Genomic DNA, 25809 nt, shown 5'->3' on the forward strand with positions numbered 1-25809 from the left:
GCCTAAACTCCACCCCCAAGAACTCCAGCTCTGCTCCCGTCGACTGTGGCAGCAGGCAGTGCCGTGGCTTGCAAGCCCACAGCTGCGTTCAGAACTTCCCCAGGTCTCTCCCCAGAAGTGGGGACTCATGCTCTTTTGATTCAGAACTGGCCTCAGATGAAATGGAGCCCAGCAAGACTGGACATTCCTCCCAGCCACGGCGGTGAGCAGTGCCAGTTACCACCCTGCCCCTGAAGCCCACCGCGGCCCACCGAGTCTCCACCCAGCCCACAGGCCTGCAGAACCCTCCAACATCCCACCCAGCCCCTGCTGCTGTGGCTTCTGTATGAGCAATACTGGGAGAGCAGCTGGAGCTTCAGAGAAGGCATTGTATGTGGGGACAACAGGTTTCCAGGCATTCCTTTACACCATGCCCAGCCCCAGCAGGGCCTTAACAGGAAGTATGGTCCCCTCATGGCCAGCCTCCACCAAGGGACTTCTCATGTCCTCCTGGCCAAAGGGGCTTCATGACAAAGCTAAGTTGGATGCTGAAGCTGGCACAGGCCCAGAACCAGCACTCATGACAATCACACTCTTTGCTTTATTCACAGAACCACAGGGGCTGAGTACCACTGGTGTGCAGGCTTCTGTGCTGGTCTCCAAGGTGCAGGGACAGCCCTGCTCTCAGGGGCCTTCACTCTAACATGACAGTAATTACCCTGACAGTACTAAGAGCACCCATTCATCAGCACCCACTGTGTGCCAAGCTCCATGCCGGGATTTTTACATACACTATCACTAATATGCACAACCTTAGAGGAAAGTAATGATCACCTCCACTTCACAGATTAGAAAATGAGGTTCGGAGATGTTAAATAACTTGCTTAGGACCACACAGTAAACAGTGTTGGGGGCAGGATTTTAAAATAATTTGCTGGACGTAAAGCTAACCCTGAAGCGCAATGCCCCCTGAGCGCCCTAAGAACTTCGTCCTGTGACTCCCAGGGTTGGTTCATTTTGAGGGGAGAGTTAACTGCAGCCATTCCACCTTCTGCTTTGGCAGGGAATAAGCTTTGCAAAGCAATGCTGAGCCCCTAAGAGAACTCTGCAAACCACAAGGACCAGATTGAGGGCCTTGAGTAGCTCGCCTGGCCCCCAACTCCAGCCAGCTACAATAGCCCCTAAAGCCCATGGGGTTTCTTGGCTGGTGTGGTAGGTCTATATGTCCTAGTCCCATTTTACAGAGAGGAAGGCCAGGAGTTGAAAGGTAAATTAAGGTCAGAAGTTACCTAAAAACACCCCCAGAGGTGTGGACAGAGGCAGAGCTTAGGGACCCACTCAGTGCCTACCTTCATTGTGAAGGTCCCCGCCAGGCTCTGCCCACTCTTGCTGGATGACTTCATGGCGGTAGACCACGTGCGTTCTCCCGCCGGCCTCCTTGTCCTGCTGTCCCCACTCCAGGGGTTCTATGAAGTAGTCGGTGCTGCCTGTGCGGATGAGGCCCGCCTGAACCAGGGGCATGGCAAGCAGCAAGGGCAGTGGGGAGAGAAGAGGCACAGACAGATGAGCATGTGTGAGCATGTATGTGGCCATACATGTGCAGGCTCTTCCTCTGGGGCCTTGGGAGCCCTGGGGCTGCAGCACGGCAGTGGGAAGGGGCTACAGGAAGCTGAACAAGGGGGCCATGCACATTTTGAGCAAAGCAGATCCCCTTTTACTGTGTGCTGTGTACTCTGGGGGTTCCACTTAACATTTCATTTAAACAAAGGGTTCCGGTGCTTTAAAAGGACGAGGGGAGGCAGGAAAGCCACTGCCATAAAGAATACATGCACACAGTCCAGGGCACTGTGTTCGTCCCAAGGGGCTGTCACGAGGATTTGCCTTGACCTACAGGCAGACAAGAGAAGAAAATTCTTTCGGTACAGGTTAGTTATCCCCAAGGTGGGTGCTGAGGCCTCACTCCAGTACAAAGTGCTATCATTTCGGATTTAAAGCATGTGCCCATGCCAGCCAGGGGCAGTGCCTAATGTTGGCTGGTGATAAATGAGCCATAATAGGGTACAGGAGTGCACGCACTGTTTTTAATCTAATTTTGCCTGCTTCAAAATATTCCCTTTTAAAAAACTAGGTGTTGGCTTTGGAAGTAAAAACATAAAAATATAACTTTGGCCAAGCCCAGCAAATGTCTTATTAGCCCCAGATGAAAGCAATAATCACGAGAGGCCAAAGAAACATATAACTAGATGTGTGTGAATATATGTGTGGCTGCAGAGGCCCACAAACCGCCCACACATCAGCTCCATAAAGTAGTAAGACCAGCCCACCTACCACAGTGCCTGGAAAACAGCAGGCAATCCTTAATAAATGTACACAGCTGACCCCTGAACAATGCGGGGCTTAGGGGTACAGACCTCCCATGCAGTCAATGATCTGCATATAACTTTTAACTCCCCAAAAACTTAACTACTAATAGCCTAACTGTTGACTGGAATTCTTACCAATAACATAAACAGTCGACTAACATATTTTTTGGGTTGTATGTATTATGTACTGTATTCTTATGAAAAGTAAGCTAGAGAAAAGAAAATTTTTTTCAAATTATTGCAAATCTCAAAAAAATTTTCCAATGTATTTATTGAAAGAAATCCACAGATAAGTGGACCTGCACAGTTCATGTCGTTCAATGGTCAACTATATTTGTTGAATCCCTTCACTCGCTTAGCAAGTATCTCTTGAGTGCCTACTATGTACTAGCACTGCTCCTGACACCGGCAATGCAGCTGTGAACACAAGCTGGTGAAAGGAGGAACCATTTTTATAAATCTATTGGACCTTTTCCACTTGAATAGGCGCTGCCTCTTTTTAAAGTAGCCAGGACTTCATGCAACTAAATTCCACCAATTTTCCCACCTCACCCTGTTTTAAGATGAGTTCTTAGGGAACCTCCTCCAAGATCTACTGAGCACACACCTCTGAACCTCCCAGCAGCAGCCAATCTTGCCCCCCACAAAGCTACTGCAGCTCTTCAAAACCTGGCATTCCGTGCTTCACTGAACATCCAATGACTTGAGGTGACCACCAGATCTCAGTGCCTCCTATGAGGGATATAGGTTCTGGAACGGTCCACATGGAATAGGGCTGGGCTGCAAGGCACTGCCTTCCAGCTCACTGATCCCAGGGTGCAATCATGGACCATACAGACCTTTCAAGATGGCCATGCCTGCCCATCACCATAAAGCTCCTGAGACTTCAATACCCCGACAACATCGCCTGTCATGGCACCTCTAACTTTTGCTTGGATGTTTCTAGTGACAGAGAGTACCCTCGCTCAAAATGTATCTTATTCTATCTAGGGACACTCATCGTGTTTTACTGAGCTAAAACATACTTCCCTACATTCCACCCTTTATAAACAGTCTTACTATCACTGGTATGAATAACAGTACCTGCCACTCATATTTACATATCTTATTTCATCTTTACCACAACCCTATGAGGTGGGTATGAAAATTAGACCCATTTCACAAATGAGGAGAGGCTCAGAATGGTTAAGTAACTTACTCAAAGTCATCCAGTAAGTGACAGGACTAGAGCAAGAGCCCAGCTTTGTGCGGCTCTTAACCCCTAGGCTGTGTTACCTCAGGTCATCCCTGGGCCTAGCTTCAGCCTTCAGGAGCCACTCAGAGCAAGGAAACTTTCCTATCATAGTGGCATCTGCAAATCCCTGGGCCTCTGACCTGGTTTGACCTTGCAGAGGGAGCAGGATGTTCACTTCCCGCCTCCAGGCAAAGTGTTCCCATGGAAGCCAGGAAGCCAGTCCACCTCCCACCACCGACTGGAGAACCTGGAGGAACCTCATCACATGGGCCTAAAGGGAACAGACCCCTCCCGTCCCCCAGGTGACCCACCCCAGACTGAAAGGATTCACCCCACACCCCGTCTCCTCATCACACCCTCAGCTCTGGCCTAGCAGAGGCAGAAGTCCCAGGTCCTGGGTGCAGTCAGCCCCCTGCCCACAGACCTCTCCCAGGGAAGAGTTAAAGAAGCCCTATTTCCGCACTCCAGTTAACTGTTTAGGACAAATACCCAAGCCTTGTAATACGCGACCTGGAAAGTAAGTTCCAAACCTCTTTGTGGCTATAGATTCCACCAGTCCCCCAGGATCAAAGGCAGAACTTCCCCAGCAATTTTCCTTGTCCATTTTGTGCAACACATCTGGCCTTGACAGATAGTTCTTGTTCAGACCTGGGCGCCCCCTCAGCCTCTGTGACCCTCTCCTGGAGAGAGTACGAGAAGGCAGGCTGGCCAGCCCCATCCCTGTAGCCCTTGGTTTCCCCATCCACACCACCAGAGGCTTGCCCATGGCCTCCTCCAGCTCTGCCCCAGCCAGGAAGCCGGGCACCGCACCCGGCAGCAGACTGGCAGTGGGAACTTTCTGGCTCTCTGCCTCCTTACCACATTACTCCTGTCTCTCAATTTATGAGATGTTTATATTTCTGAAAAGTGGTAGCTAATTTTAAAGTGCTAAAATCAAATCAAACTTCTGTATAAGGAATCCAAAAAGGGGGGGAAATAAATTGCTGGAAAATAAATGTCAGTTATATCTGTTTTCACTTAAGAATGAGAAGTGTCTCATTCTTTTGGAAACAGAAAATAAGAAGGAAATACATACTAGGAAGTTTCTTTATGCAATTAAACAGCAACAATAAATAGCTGATTACATCCAATTGAGCACCTACAATACAGGCCCTCAGGCAATTTCTCCGAATGGAAATTCTCCAGCGGGCAGGCCTGGCTGCCACCCACCAAGTTCTGGACTCCCTTTAACAAGCTCTCTCCTCCCATCACCTCTCCTGTTTCAAGGGGCCTGTCCTGAGAGGTGAGGGGCTGATGGGGGGACCTTTCCCAATAAGGCTGCTGACATCAGCTTGGTTGCAAGAGTGATGCCTCTGCGGTGTCTTTATCCAGAGACCTCAAGGCCATGCTGACCCAAATTTTCTAGTCCCGCTTCCCCTCATGGGAAGCCCCCAGGTCCAGGGTGTAATTCCAGGGCTCCTGAAGAAGACAAGGTCACATGGTGATGGGGGTGGTGGGTACTAGCTTAGAACTCACCTTGAGTCCCACCATAGGTCATAACTGAGCAAGTTCAGCTGGTCACTGGGAACTGTCAATCAGGAGGGTGAGGTCCCAAATAGTTTAGCACATAACTGATGACATTATTTTGTAACTAGTACATATGTGTACATGTATATGTATAAACATGTTTATTCTAAAATTACATGTACTTGAATGTAAGTTGGAGGCAAGGATTCCATAAACCAGCAAACAGATCTCTTGGGAGGCCACAGGAAGAGATCCACAAACACTGGATCGTGTGTCCTTGGACAGTGCAGAAGTCCAGGCACGGACAATCTATACTAAGTCAAGTGCACAGACGATGAGCAAGGATGTAGCATGGGGTCTGACAGTGGCAGATGACTTGTTTCTGGGAGGACAGCTGCAGGCCTTCTGGGAAAGTGGGATACTGAGCCCCATTGCTATGCCCCCAAATCTGCCAACCCTTGCCAAATGCCCAGAAGGAGGGCCCATTTTAAGATGACTGCTCCAGTGGAGCCCATGACGGGTAGGCCAGGTCCCCTCTTGCTTCTTCTTTCAAGGTCAGCTCGCCAGGAGAGAGGGAAGCCTCGCCAGGAGAGAGGGAAGCAAAGTAAGTCTGCAGCCCAACCATCCCTAGGAGAGCACATTCTCCAGCCCAAATTTGTTCTGGAAATTCCATTATGAGGGTTTTACTGCCAGCTGTGCTGTCTCAGGTTCTAGGCTTCCACCAAATGCAGCTTGAAGCTATTCCACTTTGGGAAATGAAAGAAAACCCAGCGAGTGGAGGCTGGGGTCATGCACACTACTGGGAGTGGCAGGAGAATCAGAAATGGCTCCCACCAGGTTCACCCCTAACCCAGCAACCTGCTTCTCTCCCCAGCCACCGCCAGCCATGCCCCTGCCTAGACCACCTCACCTTCTACAACCTCAGAAACCTCAACTGCAAGTGTCTCCATCCCTTCTACCACTATCCTGCTCTCGTAACTCTAGTACACTGCTCCAGCTATTATTAAACTTCATCAAGACCTCCAGTGCTTGATCACTGCCAGTCCCCCCAACTGAGCCCTCACTTCCCTTCTAACCACCTCGGACTCCTTGGTCTAGATGCAAATACCCATAAGTCTCTCCCCACCTCTCCCTACATCCTACTCCCCCAGAGAAGTCTCTGCCCTGGTTCAACCCAACCAGCCACCCACTCCTTATCTGCACACTAATGGAGAAAAGGCACGTGGGGCCTCCCAGTCTCACCTGAAATCAGTGGCCGCCACTCTCACATGAGCCTGATGCTGGCTGGGGCCTCTGCTACACCTCCCTGTTATGCGGGCATCCCCCGTCTCTCAGGCTTAGGCTTCTAACACTGCTCTCTCCTCCCATCACCTCTCCTGTTTTCAAGGAGAAAACAGACCATCAGCAGGCTCGCCCCATCCTGCCACTACTCTGAATTCCCATAGCAGTGTCCTCCCGCGTTGCCTATGCTGAGGAAATGGGGGTATATCACTCTTCATCTCCTCAGAGACTTCACTCCTGCAATGATTGATACCCCTCTTTCCAGCACCACCATGCTCTCCTCTCAGATCACTCTTGATGACACCCAAGTGCACTCACATTGGCCACACTCCTTCCCTCCCAGCCCTGTCCAGTTATTGTCAGGGTCTCTGCTTCCCTCCACAGCAAAGTTCCCTGCACTCACTGCCTCTACGCTGTGCCTCATACCTCCACCCACCCCTCAGGGGCTTCTAGAGCCACCACTTCCTGGAAACTATTCTCGTCAGTGTCACCTGTGACCTCATGTGGCCAGAGCCAGAAATCACTTCATCCTGGTCTCACTCAGCTCCTCTAGCCACACACACACATGCTCCCTGGGGAGTTCCCCAGTGCCACAGCTTTAACTACCACGTACTCACAGATAACTCTAACTGATATCCCCGGCTCTAAACCCTCCGAGTTCCATGAAGGGTTGTCCTTGATAGAGACCCTGGGCCTCCACTGGACACCTCACACTGTAAAGCAGACCTGCCCACCCCAGCCTTCCCCAGCTCAGCAAATGGCACTTTTTCCCAGTTGCACAAGCCAAAAATCAAGGGAATTGGGTTTTATCAAGTCCTCCTACCTCTCCAGTGGCTCCGTTGAAATCAGACAACTGCAAGCCATACCCAGAGTAAACTGCAGGAATCAGAGGTCTATTAGAGGTAATAGACCATCCTGGGCCACTGTCTCTGACTTATGACAAGTGTGAGGGGGCTGCCCCACTCCATGCACCCCCCACCCTGGGACCACTGCTCCTGCCAAGGCTCTGCCAGGTGGCCTAGATCCCTTCCTCCCTCAGTATGTCCTTAAGTCTTTATGAAGCATCTACTGCAAGCTGGGCTTGACTGGGATGGGGGGGAGAGCCACATGAGACCAGCCTTTGCTCTCCTGATGGAGACTTGTAACTAGAATATACAAAGAATTCTTACAACTCAATAAAAAGACAAACCAATTTTAAAAAGTAAAAAAGGATCTGAGTAAACATTTCTCCAAGGAAGATTCACAAATGGCCAATGGGCACATGAAAAGATGATCGACATCATTTGTCATTAGGAAATACATATCAAAACAATGAGATACCCTCATACACATTAGGATGGCCACAATCAAAAGTGTGATAGTAACAAGTGTTGACAAGGACATGGAGAAATTGGAACCCTGGAACATTGCAGGTGGGAATGTAAAATGATGCAGCCACTTTGGACTATAGTCTGGGAGCTCCACAAAATATTAAACAGAGTTACCATATGACCCAGAAATTTTCAAGAGAATTATATATCTACTCAAAAGAAATGAAAACATGTGTACACAAAAACTTTTACACAAGTGTTCACTGGAATATTCACAGTGGATGAGACATAGAAATGACCCAAATGCCCATCAACAGATGAATGGATAAATAAAATGTGGTACATCCATACAATGGAATGTCATTCAGCCATGAAAAAGAAGGAAATACTGACACATGCTGCAGTATGGATGAATCTTGAGGATATTGTGCTGAGTGAGAGAAGCCAGTCACAAAAAACCACATATTGTATGATTCCTTTCACATGAACATAACAGGGAAACCTATAGAGACAGAAAGGAGATTAACAGTTGCTCAGGGCTGGGGTAACAGATTAGGGGGTGATGACTAAAGGGCACAGGGCTTCTTTACAATATAGTGAAAATGTTCTAATATTGAATGTGGTAAAAATTACACAATTCTGAGTACATAGTAAAAATCCACTGAATTGTACAACTTAAGTGGGTGAATTGCATGGAATGTGAACTGCATCTCAATAAAGCTGTCAAAAAAATAATACACATGCAGGGAGATGAGAGGCACACAAGGAGATGACACATATGCATGGAAACAAGAGACACATGCACAGAGGTGACACACACACAGACAACACATGTGCAGGCAGACAACAGACACACACTCACAGGGACTACACACTTACACTCAGACAACAAACATGTACACAAGGTGCACAGGCTGTCCCCCGCCACGGAAGCGTGAGTCAGCGTGGCTGGGATGAAAACCTGTGGCCACTGAGATTCTATAACATTCAAACTTGATGTGGAAGCCCCAAGCCACAGGAGCTCTGCTAGAGGCTGGACTGCCAGGCCTGGGCCCAAGCCAAGGAAAGTCTAGAAGCTGATTCATACCGAGCTGCAACCTTGGGGACAGGTGGGAGGAAGGAGCCCTTAGAGGATGGAGCTGAGAACTGCCAGGCTTAGCCTCAACTATTATGCCTGCCATGCACGCCCCACACGGGCAGTATCAGAGCTCCCAGAACAGGCCAAAAGTTTGGAAGAAAACACCAGGAAGTGGAAAGCCTCCACCAGCTGGAGGTAGTTCTCTGGGATGGCTGTTCCACTTCCCAGGGTCATGACCTCTGCAGGCCTTACCTTCTGCGAGGTGAGGTGCTCGGGGAAGGCTACTTGCTGGGGCTAGTCCATTTGCATCAAGAATCCTTAGGAGAAAAACAATGTGTTGAGTGGTAAATGCTGAGACCCTAGAGCAAAAATCCATGGATTCTGCCGCTCTTAAACCATGTAATCTTGGGCAAGTTACTTTTAATACCCTGGGATTCAGGATTCTCGCAGCACTGATCTTGTGGGTTGCTCTGGAAAATATACTTAGAGCCCCTAGAATGGTCCAAGCTTGCAGCAAGGACTATGTAAGTGCTCATGTTGACTGCCGTGACTATCATGATCACCATTCAAAGCATGCCTAGGAGTTTCAGTGGCTCATGAAAGGAGCCTATTGGTTCAGTGCTGGGAGAAGCATTCTGGAACCACAAAACAGTTTGCCTGTAACTCCTGGTTCTGCTACAACCTGGCTGTGACCTGCTCAGATCCCCTGCCTGTAAACAAGAAAAATTACGAGGTTGAGCATCCTTAAGGGAAAAGTCCTTACTAAGAAGAAGAGGCTATGCTGGGTCAAGGTAATTTTAAAGGTGAGAGGCACATGGGCAGATAAAAGGTTGGTGGACATGCACCCCAGCTGCTAGGGAGTTGCCTCTGGGCAGCAAAATTGTTGGTAATTTCCTTCTCTTTAAAGTTTTGCTATGTTCTAACTTTTTTCTATGATTCCCCCATTTGAAAAGGAAAGTCAGTTCTGCACAGAATTTCTGCCTGCTGCAATGAGTATGTAACAATTACTTTTAAACAAAGTTTTAAAAGGAAACAAACCCAATGTAACCCTCCTTTTTTGTCATCCAGTTTCCCTGCAAAGTTGTATAGCAGCTGCACTCGGGACTGAAACACCAGGAGCTCCAACCCAGCCCCGGCCCTTCTCAGCTGGGTGACACGGGCCCTCTCCAAGCCTCAGTTTCCACATCTGAAACCAAAGGGTTGCTGGGATGGGGGAATGAGATAATGAAGGGAAACGCCCCTCCTGAGGCCCAGCCCACAGCAGGGTGGTAGCCTTTTCCTTCCCTTCCTCCTTCAGCCTGGCTCTCCCCTACCCCTGCCCCAGCCCCTGACTTGACCCCAACTTTCCCATCAAACACACAGTAGACTTTTCCAGGAGGCTCTAGCAGTGGGTCTCACCCTAGATGCCCATTAGAATCACCTGGGGAATTTGCAGATCTACTGACACCTAGGCCAAGCCCCAGCCCAATGAAGCAAATCTCAGCGAGTGGAGCCAGAGCATGAGGATTTTCCCAGAGCTGCCCATGTGATTTTAATGTCCCGCCAGGGCTGGGAACCACTGATCAAAACTCTGGAAGCTTCCCAGCAATGGAACGGTAATGATGGAATGTTTAAGTGATCATCCATATTTCACAAAGAGTAGCCACAGCATGGGGTGCTGGACCAGAATTAGTTTGTCATAATGCAGGGATATGGGCAAGAAATAGGGAGCGAGAGGAAAATGAGCATGTGCCCTGACCAGAGTCAGGAGTGGTGGGGTCTGAACAGGCCACTTACTTATGTCTTGAGCATCCCTGGGCTGAGTATGACCAAGAGACTGGACCACATGTGATTTATGCCTCAGAGGCTGTCTTAGAACCTAACCACCTCCTTCCCTCGGGGCAACTCCACTGTGAGGGAAGACTAACTCCACAAAATTGCCCTGAGCTGAGTGGGTCTGGGAGGTGAGGGAGGGGGCTGGGATTTGGTGGGCAGCCCATGGCAAGTCAGTGGTGCCATGGCTACCCCAGCAGGAAGACCACTGTGCAGGGGACAATTAGGAGCAGCACCTCGAGGAGGAGGAGGATGTTGAAGGCAATGGCTGAGTCTGCCCTTTGGTCCCGTGGAGAACAATTACTCACATTTTCAGAAGCTGGGTAAATATTCTTAAAGGAAGGGTGTTCGTGTTTTCTGACCATCCCCTCCCCACCAGCTTCAGGGGTCCTGGCCCAGGGGCAGGGCAGGGCCTCACACCTGCAGGTGCTCAGAGACTGCACTTCTGCAAACCCCACCCAGGAGCCCAGACAGAGTCAAGGGCAGACCTTGCCAGGCTGGCAACCACCCCAGTTTCCATTCCCCATGCCCAGGAGCCACGTGGCTCTGAGGTTTCCCCCCATTCCCGCCCCCATCACCACCACAGCCCACCAAACTGGGGCTGGGAGCTCCACTTGGCCCTCTGCTTGGCCCTGAGTCCTGGTGACTTCAGAACAAGAAGACAGGAAGCAGCCTTCAAATGCCAGGAGGCAGTGTGGCTGCCAGCCCTGAGGTGAGGAGCAGCTCCCTGCACTGAGGCCCTGCAGTCCGAACTCTATGGCTCAGAAGCAAGCCAGCTCACAGTGGGGCAGCTCCCGGGAAAAGGTACAGTCAATCCCTCCCACAGCTGAGGCCCAGGCCCCACAGGCCACTTGTCCGAGCCAGGCCTCCCCGTGAGCCATTCCTACATCAGCTCGGCCCAGAGGACTGCTGGCCTGGTTTTAAAGTATGCCTCCCTGACACAAGATCATGCATGTAAAATGTTTACCACTGAGCCTAACACACAGCGGGTCTGCAGTGAGCCATAAATGAGGGATGTGGTGATGGCTGGGGAGAAGGTTCCCTACTGAAGGCAGGGAAGCAAGGGAGGATGGGAAGAAGTATGGACCTAGATGCCCACATTTCTGTGCCAGGCCCAGCTCTAACCCCAGGGGTGGCTCCTAACGACATATCCCTTCAGGTGTCACTGCCCTCCCTGCACTGTGGGGAGGGGTGGACACCCCATATCGGCTTAGGCACCATCAAATGAGGCACATTACTGTCCTTAATCCTCACCATGGTCTGGCATCATCAGCATGTTTTCCAGATTCCCTAGATTTGTGACACTTCACCAAAGCTTGTCTGTGTGAGCCCTGCCAGCTGCCAGCAACACAAAGACCCATATCCCAGCCACTGGGACCATTCCCCAGGTTCTCAGCTCACTTCACATGTTCACATATATCTCTGCATTTTACTTGTCCTGAACCTCGGCCCGCAATACTATTCATCTATTCATTCATTCATTCATTCATTCATTCATCAGATGATTACTGAGCCCAGTTCTAGGTACTGAGAACACAGCCAAAAATTCCTCTTCACCTGGAGCTAACACTCTACCAAGGGGTGAGGCAGGCAATGAAGATGTAAAAATATGGTATACCAGATGGAAACAGCCATGGAGAAAAATTCAGCAGAGGAGAGAATTGGGGGGTGAAATTTTAAATAAGGGAGTCAGGGAAGATGTTATTACGAAGGTGACATTTGAGCAAATGCCTAAAGGAAATGAGGGGGCAGGTGCTGGCAGTGTCTGGGAGGCCTGCTCTACAAGGGATGCTGCCAGGAGGGTCATGGATGGGCTGTGGTGAGTAGCATAGGAGGTCTGGCAGGAGACATGACTGCCCAGGGCCTTCTTGGCTTCCCCTAGAGTTTCATGGGAGGACCTGGGCTTAACGAGATTGCTCTGGCTACTATTAGCAAATGGACGGCAGGGGGCCCAGGTGGAAGCAGGGAGGCCAGTTATGGAGGCTACCTCCATCACCCAGAAGGAAGCAGACAGTGTCTCAGCCCCCACCATTTGTTCTTCTTGTCAAGCCTTGTTTGCTTGCCTTTGGGAATTATTAACAAGAAGAATCCCCCTACCACAGGACTTGTTCCATGTCTGGAAGCACACGTGTTCACATGGCCCTCCCTGACTTTGCCCCTGCTGTGAGCACTGCCAGGAATGCCCTTCCAGCCCAACTCAAATGTCACCCATTGTCACTTCCTCCTCCATGCCCATAGTGCCTCTGCGTTGTGCTCTCCCCAATCCAGAGAGGTTGTCTAGCTCTCTTCCAGACATGAACTTCAGGAATATAAGTTCTGATCCATGCCATGGGGTCAACTTCAGAACAAAACCACCTTAATAAATATCCTCAGGACCAAACCTCCAACATGAACTCTCTCGGGCATATTGCCCTTAATGAGAGATCTGCTCTCCCACACAATGTGGCTGTGGCTTAGGGGACAGTGTGTTTTACCAAGAGTCTCCCCAGCCAGGGAGTGTGAATTATGAGGTGACAAAGCATCAAGCACTCAACACACCCAGGCCAGCAGCCTGCTGGGCTCCAGAACACAAGGCCTCTTTGGGCTGCAGGAACTAGTTCAGAGTGTGGGTGCCTGCCAGCCTCAAGGGGCGGAAATGAACCTCTGCTGTGGGGCAGGGGTAGATTGGAGGGTACAGGCATTTTCTGGGCAGATTAAAGGTATAAATATTTGGTTGGCTTAACAGCAAAGGCTGACAAAGGGCTTCAAGCAACCCTTTGGGAACAGGGTTTGCATTCAGACCAACCGTGTCCTGACAAATGCTCCCACATTTCTCTAAAAGGGGCCTGTTCTACTGCCCCTAGGCTGTTGCAGAAAACAGAAGGAAAAGAGACTGCAGGGTTTTTAATGTTCCATGACAAGAAATGTGTGCATAAAAAGCAGCCTACGGCCCTCCAATATTTTGAAAATGGATAAAACAGCCGCAGTGGTGACTTGGGGCCGAGAAACACCAAAAAGGTTCCATTTGAGCTTCAAATCCTGCTAACTGGGTGGTTGCCATTTGTTTTTTCTTTAGTTGGCTTCCAGTGTTCAGGAAGACAATGACATGGAGAAGCTGAGCAGCCCACCCTCCCAGTGGGAGCCTCATAAACACCTCCCACTCAGACCCCGGAATGTACCCCCCCAAGGGCAACTGCTGGACCAATTGCTTTAGCTTTCCTGCTCTGAAGCTGTTGCCATGGCCACGGCATCACTGGCCAGCACAGGCTTAATGACTTTGAGTCACTGTTCATATTTACTTGGTCCTTTTCCACTGACTTGGGAGAGGCTGAGTGGGATATGGGGAGAGCACTAGATGGGGAGTCAGGGACCCAGACCCCATGGCCTTGACAGCCACTGCGTGACCCTGGGTGACTCTTCTTCCCTGAGCTTTGGCTTCCTCGTCTGAGGGAAGTTAAGAGGGGACTAAGAGATCCCCAAAGCCTCTTTCAGCTGCAGCTATCCACATTCAGGCCAAACTTAGGGCGAACGGTGGAAATGACACTGAGCAGAGATTCAGCACTGGAGGTTTTCATAGCACAGGGATCATTTGTGCTGAGAACTCCTTGGAGCCACCAGGGATACAGCAGCCTACAAAAACTGCTGTTGGGGCTAGGTTGGGGGGAGAGGCTACTTCTAAGACTTTGAAGGCAGTGCGAGGGCCACATGCTGAAAACGGAATGCTGGGCCTGGCAGATGGTTCAGGGACTTCCCACTGCAGGGTTTAGGGAATGCGGAAATTCCCTAGGTTCTCACCGAGAGCCTACCTGGGCCTCCACCACACTGAGGATGGAGGTGGCTGGAAGGCAAGCACCACACTCCTGCCATTCACCAGCCTGCAGAGCAGCCCAGAGGCTACCTCCCCACAGCCAGCTTGAAGATGCAAGAAAAATAAACCCAGCCCCCAGACCAGACCTTGTTGGAAGGAGAGCCTGGCTCTGCTCAGGACAGGCGGCAGTGAGGTGATGTCTGGCTTTTATTCCATATAATAAATAAATTATTAATCCAGGGCAGACAGCAAGGCACAGCCGTGGGGAGACAAGGAAGGTGAAACTCTTCCAGATGAGACTGCCTTGAGACCTGGAAAACCACCCAAGACCCAGGCCCCAGAAGTCCACTGAGGCCCAGCCGGGATGAGACCTCCTGGGAAGCAAGAAGGGCAATGGAGTGGGCCACCAGGGGTCCAGAAACAAACCTACTGTGGATCCTGCCTCAGTTTCAGCATTTATTCCAAGAGATCTAGTAATGATGATAAAAGCTAGGCATGGTGGCAGCAGGTCTGCATGCTTGACTCCCAACCCTTTAAACTGCACGGTGAGGATCCCTTCTTACAGATGTGGAAGCTGAGGCTCAAAGAGGTTGTCACCTGCCTAGAGTCAGTGTGAAGAATGACGGCTGCACAATTGGGGACAGGATGCCACAGCTGACAGCTAGGCCAGGGGTGCAGGAGGGCCAGTGGCAGTGCGCAGTGCCACACTTGTCAGCGCTGGCCTGGGCAGGTGGACAGTCTGCCACAGACAGAATGACAGATGTGCTGCCCTCATCATTTACGTGGGCTGAGAAGGTGCAAACCTGAGCTTCATGCCACCTTGGAAAGCAATTCCCTCACCCAACATCCTCTGAGGCCTGCCAGAGGGCAGGCTCCATGCAGGGACCACAGGGCCACACAGGTGACCAAGCTCAGGCCCTGCCACTTAGGAAACCAGTGGGAATGTTCCAGGCAAAAATGCAAACTGGGGCAAGGGTCAGGTTGCATGCTGCAATCTGAGAAAAACCAACAGGCCTGGGTGAGGTCGGGACCTGGATGGGCTCTTCCAGCCCAGCTGAGGGGACACCCCCTCTGTAGGTGTCAGGCAAACAAATGGGTGCTCTTGACTTCCTCTTCTTTCCCACCACCCAGCCCCTCAGCCCCAGCCAACTCAACCAATAAATCAACCCCATTTAATAGCAACAGGTGAAGCATATCAAATATGGTGCTAGTAAGTTGCACACATAACAACTCTATGAAGTGACTACCACTACAATCCCCACTTTACAGATGAAGAAACTGAGGCACAGAGAGGCTCAGTAACTGTTCAATGCCACACAGCACATAAAAGGCAGAGCTGGGATTTCAACCCAGGTGACCTGGCTGTGGGGGTCATGCTCTCATCACTGCACTTACTGCCTCACTGGCAATCTGAGAATCCTGCTAACAGTCCTGCTGTGTTGGGCCCAAAGACTATTGTTAAAAAACAGAACACTTTGCTTAAAAGTCTGTATTTCTGATTTGTCTTTAAATTACCCGAAGACTGGCACTCGCTTTAAACAGGGTTTGTCCTCTCCACTTTGCCACAGTCCTACCTCCTCCTGCTAGAGCCTGGCCCTTTCCTCTTTCTTGCGTTACTCCCTGCTTCTGGAGGCATGTGAAATCATGACCTGGCTTTGTGCTCAGAACTCAGATAAATGGAAACATTTAAGACAGTCTGATTTCTGGGAACTGGGTGGCCAAGATGGGGGATGCCTCAAGCAGAGGGAAGGGGAGGGCACTGTGGGAGGAATGAACAGTATGAGCAAAGAAGGGGTACAAAGTGAGATGTGAGCACCAGCCTGGAGGCAGGGTTGGGGGGAGGCACAGTGGTCTGCAAAGCAGGAACTGCCATTGAGGCCGAAGAGGCAGGTGGAGCAAGGAGGTGAGGCTCACACCGACATAGGGCCAGGACACCCTCTGGCTCCCCCAGGATTGCCAGCACAGATGTGTGAGGGCAGGCAGCCCATACGTAGGTCAAGAGGTATGGGTGAGGGCACCTCTGCAACTCTAGGCAGCACACTCCATCGCACAGGCCAGGGGTGGACAGCAGGGTGGAGACAGGAGCTTCCCAAGAAGCTGCCAGGACAGCCCACTCACTCCCCAGCCAGCAAGGAGCAGCCTGTGGGGTGAGGACAGCTGTTGACACAAGGACACCAGTGAGCCACAGGCAAATCTGCTGTAGTAGCATTACACCAGTGTGCTGCTGGGAAGAGTAGCCCGTCCCCAGTCTAACATAACTTCTACTTACAAACCTCCCAAGGCTCCCTGGGTCCACACATATGTCTAAGATCCATGGTGAGACAGATTTTCCAAACTACATCTTCACTACTCTCCTTCTCCCATGGAAAGCCAGGAGGACAGGTCATTTCCTGAGTCCTGCAAAGGTACAGGATTTTCTTCTCTGCAGAATGCCTACACTTCCTACATCTTGGCTTTACAAACTCCTACTAATGCTTTAAAACCCAGCCCAAATGTCTCCTCCCCTGGGAAGCCTTCCTTGAGCATCTCTCCCCAATACTCACCTCCAGGCCACCCACTGAGTGTATTATGCTTCCTGCATTCCCACAAAACATTAACGTTTGTCTTGTTTTGCACTGTCTGCTCTGTATGTCAGCCTTCCCTTTAAACCATGGGCTTCTGGAGTACAGGGACAAAAGGTTCAGTTTTATCCCTGCATCCCCAGGACCTCTCAAGCTCCCAGCCCTAGGGCAGTGGCACACAGATTGTTAAGTGAATGCTCCACTTGATACCTCATGGTATCCCCCATCCTGGAAGGCATCTGGGATTATTAGAGCCCAGTCATAATACTCACTCCCATGCACTGGACAAGCCCCATTAGGCTCATTCTGCAGATTAAGCTGCTGCAGCGAGAAAATCCAAGTGGCCAACCTGGGACTCATATGTGGCCTTGGACTCACATTGGAGAACACAGGTAGTTCTAGGTATCTATGCAAGGGACATTAACAACAATATTTATAGTATTTTTCACTGTTAGTAACTATAATTACTATAGCAATTACTGTAAAAAAAAGTAATAAATATAACTATTAATAATCATTGAAATAACCCCCATTTTTTAAGGCCCCACCATATCCCAGACCCATCGTTTTTTTGCATTCTTATTTAATACTCTGAACAACCCTACAGATGTTGCTTTTCACCCCTCCTTACAGATAAGGAATTTAAGCACAGAGAGATTTAGGAACTTATTCAAGGTCACATAGCCAGTCTGCACCAGAATGAAGAGACCCCACACTTTCTAACATCCTCGATTGTCTCCACATAATTACTACTAATAGGGCCTGTCTCAGGCCTTCCAATAGGCCAGGAACTTTTTATAACAGCTTTATTGAAACATAATGCATATACCATACAATTCAGCCATTTAAAGCATAGAAACTCACAGTTTTCAATATATGGGTACAGTTGTGCAACTGCCACCACAATCAATTTTAGAACATTTCATCACTCCATAAAGAAACTCCAGACCATTCAACCCTCAATCCCTAAACCCTGCCCCCCTGGTAATCCCATTTCAAAGACAGAAGGACTAAGGCTCAGAGAGCTTCTGTGACTGTGGCAGGGGTAAGAAGCAGTGCTGAGACTCACTGTCCCCTGCTCCCTGCCTACGCTGCCTGCCAGGAGTCTACTCTGTAACCCGTTAAAAATGCACAATCTGTGGAAAACGAAACCAGATGGTGACAAATCTTGCACGTGAGATGGCTTTTGCACCAGGCCTGTGACTCACAGAGGCGCTGAAGGCAAAGAGGGGAGGCAAAGCACAGCCAAGCCCCTGTGACCCCAGCACAGAGCCAACGAGGCCTAGGGAGGGGCAGAGGCGGCCACGGGGGAAGGACATGGGGGAAACCTGGGTTTTAGATGGTACACAGGCTCCCCTCCAGCAACCAGTGCCAGAGCTGGAAGGGGCTCTGCGCTCATCCAGCCGCTGAGATACACCCAGGGGCCAAGGGAGGCCCAGACGAGGGGGGCAGCTTGCCCAGGGTTACACAGCCACATCCCCTGACTCCCAGCCCAGACTCTTCAGCTAACATGCGGCCCCATCCCCATCCTGGGCCCCTTCTCCTATCCTGTCCTTCCCACAAAGTCAGACCAAGACCCCACCTGCCCAGTGTGCCTTCTGGGACCCCCTCCCTAGCCCTATCCAGCATGGTGCTCCCTCACTTGCTTGCTCAAGGTCCAGTTCAAACATCACTTTCTCTGAGACCAAAAGATAATAATCTCTCCCATTTACTGAGTACCAACCTACTGTGTTCTGGAAAACCAACAAGGTAATGCTGAAACTCCTAGTGGGGTCCCTGTGTTTGGCACCCAAGTTCCTCAAGGACAGGGACCTGACTGTCTGCAAAGCAAGATAATAACAGTATCTGTGTACACACCTCCTGTGCCTGAAGGGCTTTGCAGACTATGAAGTCCTGTGCTGATAGAAGCTATGTATACTACTTGTCGAGCTCCCCATTGCTGCTTCGTCTACACAGTGCGTGAAGTTAATGAAGGCACCGACAGTGTGCGAGCTCTGCCTGGCCGCGGGAAGGACATGTTCTTGTTGCTGTCATTATTTGCACCATTTTCATTTTCTTACATCTCCCTGTGGACCTTGCCTGTGGCCAGTGCTCAGTACACAGTTTTTTGGAATGAATGACTTTGGCACTTAAGATGTTGAAGAAGACAGAGTTAAAAATCTAGAGATCACATAAAGATGCAGAGTTAAATCTTGTCATCATAAATGCCACACTGTGGCCTTTGAGTCCAAAGATGGCTCTGTGGGTCATCACTGTGAACAGCCCCTGGCTCTCACATGACAGAGGCAGTTTCCTGGAGTGGGCTGGGACTGAGGGAATCCCTATCCTGGGAAGCTTCTGTGTTGGGCTGTGGCCCCTGTCAGGGACCTGGATGGTGAGACCCCTAGGAACTATACTTAGGGACTGGCCTCTGAAGACAACTGAGGGCACAAGCAGTGGCCTGGTGGCAAGCAGGGGCCCAGCCTAAGGCTCAGCCCTGTGAGGTCCATATTCTCACCTAACCAAGGGCAGAGGGAGTGGGGGGAGCCACTCCCAGAGCCTCAGTTCCGCTGCAGAACAGGCCTCTGGAAGCCCCTCCATGAACAGCCTCCGAGACCTGACCGGCTTCTGCAAATGTCCTACAGAATTGATTTCCACATGCCAGAGAGCATCAAGTACAAATGCGAAGAGTAAAGCCCAGTGATGGAGACTGACTTGCCCAGATTACACAGCTGATGAGAACATTTGCTCAGTGGCCACCAGACATCAGAAACATTGGCTGGGCAATGGCTGACCCCAGCCCCACGAAGAAGCTTCCCACCCCCAACAGCCAGACCACAGCTTGTCACTGTGGACACTACTCCATGTGGCCACAAGACCTTGCCTCATGGGGTGCTAGGTCAGAGTTCTTCGTGGACCTTGTCCCTGCATCAACTAAGTTATCAACAGAATGCTAAGTTGGTTCAATGGTGAGGTTTTCAGGGTGCAGAGGGGATGGGTGGTTACTTATTGATGGGGATGATCAGCCACTGACACCTTCGTCACACTGTGGAATGAATGGCTTTGACACTTCAGATACTGAACAAGACAGGGTCAAAATCCAGAGACCAGATAAAGATGCAGAGTTAAATCTTATCACTGGAAATGCCGCCCCATGGCCTCTAAGTCCAAAGATGGCTCAGCAGTGTACACTCACAGAGACAGTCTAAGAAGTGGCACACCCAGCCCTGTCACTGAATGGTTTACAGCGTATGTGGTCAATGACTTTTAGAAGGAGTTTGCGACATAATTCAGCCAAGCCACTGGTTTACACCAGCACTTTCTGTCTCTCCATCTGCATGGACACCGCATCCCTGTGTGATTCCAAACGCTGCTTTGGATTTTCAACCAAAACTTGTGTTCACAACACAACACTAGCCAGCAGACTAGCTGAGGGCTCCCACTGCCCGGAACCACAGAGCCAGGCCAGGCTGGCAGCCAAGGGTCACCCAGGCATTAGGACGAGGATAGCCTTCTCCAGCTGTCCTTACAACCGGGGCTTCTTGAAGTGCACCTCCAGAATCCTTGCATTCCTGGTGACTCCAGCACATGCTCAACTTTGTCTAGACCATGCTTCCTCACAGAGGGGTGATAGGGGGTCTCCACTGGGCCAAAAATAGCTTTTTTGGAGGGCAAAAAAATTAGTCTTTTTATGTATAAAGCACAGATACACATATAGTTTATAAACAGATGTTCAGTATTATCTCTGGTATTAAAATTTCATAGGGGGGTGATTAGGGGAAAAAAGTCTATAAGTCTCTTTGTGGGGGTTATAATGAAAAAAGACTGAGAAAGACTGGCCTAGACAGAAGCAACCATGATATTCAGCAGGAAGGCACCTCTGAAGGATGGGAAGAGGGCGAGAGGGTCTCCCAGCCCTGCCAGTGAGGAAGGAGGCCCTCTTCCCTCCCCACACCTGACTCATCCCTCTCTTAAAACTGAAGGGCAGAGGGGCAAGCAGGTCCTTTCCTGGGACCCATCAGCTCATACCTGACAAAGTAAGGACCACAGGAAGTATACCCATCAGGGCCCTGGGGCTGCCCAACAGGCCCACGGGGACCACACACACCGAGGTCGGAGCAGCAAGGGGACCGAGGTCCAGCTGAAGTGGGCGCGAGAGAAGCCACCATGGCTTTCTGGTTTGCAATATGGAGTCAACTATGGATGGGGGGGATCCCCACACCCAGGCAGAGGAAGTGGGTCCTGAGAAAGGGAACTCACAGAGCAGAGCACCGGGAAAGAGCAGGCTGGCTTCAGGCAGAGCAGTGGGGCATGAGGAAGGACGCAAGGGAACACCAAGAACAGTACCAGTGGCTGACACCAACAGAGCCTTGGCCAGGGGTCAGGCAGTGCTGACCCCTGGCCATGCACCTGCTGAGGTAGGTCAGACTGTCCTCACCAGCACCAGCCCCTTGAGGGCAGGGACCATGTCTGCCTCAGGCACTGCCATTTCCCCCAGAGCCTGAACAGTGCTGGGCATATGGGACACATTCAATGACTAGGTGCAAAATGAATAATTCCTTGCTTCATGCATAAAGGAAGAACCAGAGAGAGGGCAAGTAACCTATCCAAAGCCTCAGGCCTAGTAAGTGGCACAGCCAGGACTCACCCCATTAGAGCCTGCCTTCTCACACCCATGTTTGTCTCAGCGCTCAGGGATCCCTAACAGGTAGGCTCTGGGCCCAGCATGTCTGCAGATGGTGAGGAGCTGAACAAGACTAGGCACCATCCTACTCGGTCACTTCACACCTGGCAGAATGTGAGACTGGTGTCCAGAAGACGATGCAGGGTTGTTTCTGGAAGGCAGCACAGTCCCTGACTGCCTAACATGCTCACAGGAGTCTCAAACACAGGGGAGGCAAGGAGAAAACTATGTTGGCCTGGCTCAGGTAGCCAGGGACTAGGGAAGGGGCCAAATGCAGCTTGAGAAGAAATAACAAGTGTTGGCGAGGATGTGGAGAAAAGGGAACCTCCCTACATTGTTGGTGGGAATATAAATTGGTGCAGCCCCTCTAGAAAGCAGTACAGAGGTTCCTCAAAAAACTAAAAATAAAAATACCACAGGACCCAGTAATTCCACTTCTAGGAATTTACCTGAAGAAAACAAAATTCTGATTCAAAAAAATAGAGGCACCCCTACATTTATTGCTGAATTATTTACAATAGCCAAGTTATGGAAGCAACCTAAGTGTCCATCAATAGATGAAAGGCTAAAGATAAAGATGATGGTACATATGTACAATGGAATATTATTCAGCCATTCAAAAAAAATCCTGCCATCAGAGAAGACAATGATTCTATAGCATCTTATTAATGCTGATGGACAGCGACTGTAATGGGGTATGTGGGGTGGACTTGATAATAGGGGGAGTCTAGTAACCATAATGTTGTTCAAGTAACTGTACATTAAGATAACAAAAAAAAAAAAATCCTGCCATTTGCAACAACATGGATGGGTCTAGAGGGTATTATGCTCAGTGAAATAAGCCAGGTGGAGAAAGACAAATACCGTATGATTTCACTTATTTGTGGAATCTAAAAACAAAACAAAACAGAATCAGCAAAACACAGTAGACTCATAAATACCAAGAATTGACTAGTGGCTATCAGGTGGGTGGGGCTGGGGTGGAGATGTGGGGAGAGGGAGGGGGATAAAGGGGCACAAAAATTCTCAATCATAATATAAGCTGGTCATAGGGATGGTAGTACAGCATGGAGAATATAGTCAATGATTCTTAACATCTTCCTGTGTTGTCAGATAGTAACTGCACTTGAGGGAGTGAGGATTTAATAAAATGGGTAACTGCTGAACCACTGTGTTATATACTTGAAACCAATGTAAGATTGTATATCAACGATACTTCAATTTTTAAAAATGCAGCTTGAGAAACCCAGGGGATACTGGGCACATTCCTTACCAATCCATCGCAGTTGCTGATGGCGACAGCTGCCCCTGGCATGCCTGTGACACTCCCGGTATAGACACACTCCCGCCGCAAAGGCTGTCGGAACAGCTCCTGAAAATCCTCCTGCCACTCCACAGAGGCTCCAGGCACCACCAGCCTTTGGTTGGGTTGCAGGCGCAAGTGCAGTTCCTCCCCAAAAACGGTAACGTTGAAGTAGAGAGAGTAGCTCCCCACCCGGCCAGGCTGCAGGGTGGCTCTTCTGCTCTGCAAGGGGCTGCGGACCACCCGGTGGTGACTGGAGTGTGGTGGTGGTGCAGATGGTCTGTCAACTACCGCACTCCCTGCAGAGGCTGGTCCTGGCCCAGACAGCACATGGGACAGGAAATGTCCTCGAAAATCTGTGCTGCAGGGCACTGTCACACCATAGTCACTGAGCTTTCCTGAGAAGCGCAGCTCTGTTGGCAGTAAACAAAAATAGTTACTTCAACATAGTCTGTGCAGAGGTAAGCGGAAGCCAGAAATCCCATGGGGGCAAGAGAGGATCTGCCACTTGGAGCGTCACCTTGGAGGGACCTCTTAGCTCAAATTCAGCCGTCTCCCTTCCAGTGCTTCCTAAGCCCTCGATCTCTGCTCTTGGATGAATGGTGTTCAAGTACTCTGTGGACACAAATTGCTCCCTGTAGTCCCCAGGTCCTTGTTAAACTTAACAGAAGGAAACAAATGATGCCAAACAGTCCTGTCACTCTAGCAACAAGCCTTCCAACCTGGGGCACCACAGAGGAAATGACTGAAATTCCCTGAAAGCCCCCAGGGCAAAGAGAGGGAAGGCCAGACCTGCCCCAACTCCCCTAGTGTGCTGAAGTCACCAGCCCAGCGTGGGGCAGGGCCCTCTACTCCAGGCTCTTGGAACACAGCCTACAAAACAAACACACCTAGAAACCCAGGGGATCCTGGGTGCCTGTCAAGGAGAAAGGTGGTGCCAGAGAGGGAAAGGAGGGAATACAGGTTCTGTTTTTCCAAGTTTAGAAAGAAAACTTTTTTAAGCAGCACAGTGGCTGCAGAGATTTCTACCTGGCCCAGCACCAAGCCCAGTAAATATAGATCTTCAAAAATAAAAGGAGACGTATGGGGTGACCTGCCCACTCAGACTGAATTAAATGTGAGGTCATGGCCCCATGCTCCAGGCTGCATGCCAGCAGCCCCGTCCTCACACAGCTCTCTCTGAGCCCAGCCAGGCCAGGCAGGAATGACAGCTCCCTGGCTTCCAGGCCTGGTGATTCATGGATATGAGTTTGGGAGGAATTTTCATTTCCACACAGCTTTATCTCTTGCCTCCCCAATCCCCCTTCACAGTACTGATAAAACCTACAAATGACAGGTCCTGAAAATCCCCCATGCCCGTGTGGGTTATATGGAGGTGGGGAGGTTAAATAGAGGCAGTTTATGGGTGGGGGAGTGCTGACAATCCTCTGGTTTTTACCATTACAGCAAAAGCCCCCCAAGACTTCTGCTAGAGGGAATCCCATTTTGGTACATGTAAAAAGCTCACAGGCAAGCAAGCACCTTGACTGGAAATGACTGGAGTACCCTCCCCACGCTCAGAGTCCCACGCTGCAGGTGCGGGTGAAGTGCATCTGTGTGTAAGTAGTGTAAGCAGCGGTCTGCATACAGTGTGAGAATACTGGGATAGAGGGTAGAGGTGTGTTTCTGTGCATGAGTGTGAGTGCCGGATGCTCTCCCGGGTGTGGGGCAACCACCTGCCAGCCTGATTCGATGCGACAGAGACATGCAAACACGTACACACACATGCGCACACACGCCCACAAGTTAAGAGACAGAAAAGACCTTAAAGATAGACCTATGCTGAGTAAAAGATAAACAGAGAGAGAGATACACAGATGCTTAGAAGAGACTCAGTATTCCCAAACCCTCTCCTGGGGTCTCTCTCTACCTTTGGGCTTTAAGGGAAGAGAAATCTCGGGTCAGCTCAGGTGGCACAAGAGGAAGAAAAGAGAACTCAGCCTCAGTGTGGGCACCACCTCCCACCAGCTTCAACGCTGCCTGGTTCCCTGGGCACCCTCGGGCCACCCTGGCCCTCGGGCATCCCGGACCCCTGCCCCGCCGCGCACCCGACCCGCACGCACCTGGGGTCCTGCTGCCCGCGGTGGCGCAGAGCGCACAGGGCAGGAGCAACAGACAGGACAGCAGCGCGGGGAGCGGGGCCATGTGGCCGAGCGGGGCGCGGGCCGAGTCCCGGCTGCCGGAGAGGTTGGAGCGCACCCTCGGCTGCCCGAGGGCCGGCCTCCGCCGCCGCCGCCGCCTCCCGCCCTCCGGCTCCCGGCCCCCAGCGCCGCGCCGCCGCCTGGACCGCCGGCTCCACGCGCCTGAGGCTGCGGGCGGGTGGGAGAGCCGAGCGACCGAAGCGCCAGCGCCTCGGTGCCAACTGCCTGCCGCTCCGTCCGGCCGCGCCGCGCCGCCCCGGGACGCGGCGGGAGCCGGGCAAGGGGGCGGTGGGGCTGGACGGGGGTGGGCACACTGGCGGGGCGGAGCGGGGCGGGGCGGGGGGCGCAGCACGCCCGGGGGCGGGGCGCGGGGACGAGAAGTGCCGCTGCGGGCGGCCGGCGGGATCGGAAGCGCCACGCGTAGCCAAAGCTGGGGCCCCGGGTGCCCCGGGCGCGTTTCCCGCCCAGCAACATGGGCTTCTCCGGAGTGACGGCCTGTAAACGCTCTCCTTGGCTCCTCGTTCTCTTGACCATAGGGTCCACTCTCCAGAGCCGCCGGGCAGAAGGATGTCCGACCGCCTCTGGGTGGGGAGAGTGTGAGCAGCGCCCCTCTCCTCCTTCTTTCTCTCCTAATGGGCTTGAGGCCCTGCGACTAACCTTCGACCCTTTGGATCTACCATTTTGCAGACTACAGCCCCCTGGGCCCCCAGGCACAGTGAGCACCTGTACCCTAGCCAAGAGCAGGGCTGAGT

The 25809-nt window shown here is 51.2% G+C and overlaps 1 protein-coding gene across 7 annotated transcripts in view; it reads right to left on the reverse strand.

Annotated features, from left to right (window-relative positions):
- ADAMTS14 (ADAM metallopeptidase with thrombospondin type 1 motif 14) overlaps positions 1 to 25324 on the reverse strand; it is an 86068-nt gene extending 60744 nt beyond the window's left edge. For 3 of the 7 annotated variants that reach the window (XM_036998986.2, XM_036998985.2, XM_036998984.2), the window contains exons 1-3: positions 24980 to 25322; positions 22848 to 23290; positions 1329 to 1485 (exon numbers count right to left, since the gene is read on the reverse strand). In XM_036998986.2, the coding sequence (XP_036854881.2) occupies positions 1329 to 1485; positions 22848 to 23290; positions 24980 to 25061 (682 nt within the window). In that variant the 5' untranslated portion in view covers positions 25062 to 25322. Of the gene's footprint in view, positions 1 to 1328; positions 1486 to 22847; positions 23291 to 24979 lie in introns of all 7 variants that reach the window. The other 4 variants (XR_012133189.1, XM_073240898.1, XM_036998983.2 and 1 more) reach the window with 3 other exon arrangements.
- Between the last annotated feature and the right edge of the window lie 485 nt (positions 25325 to 25809).

This window comes from Manis javanica, chromosome 7 (genome assembly GCF_040802235.1).
Source record: "Manis javanica isolate MJ-LG chromosome 7, MJ_LKY, whole genome shotgun sequence".
Taxonomy (NCBI): domain Eukaryota; kingdom Metazoa; phylum Chordata; class Mammalia; order Pholidota; family Manidae; genus Manis; species Manis javanica.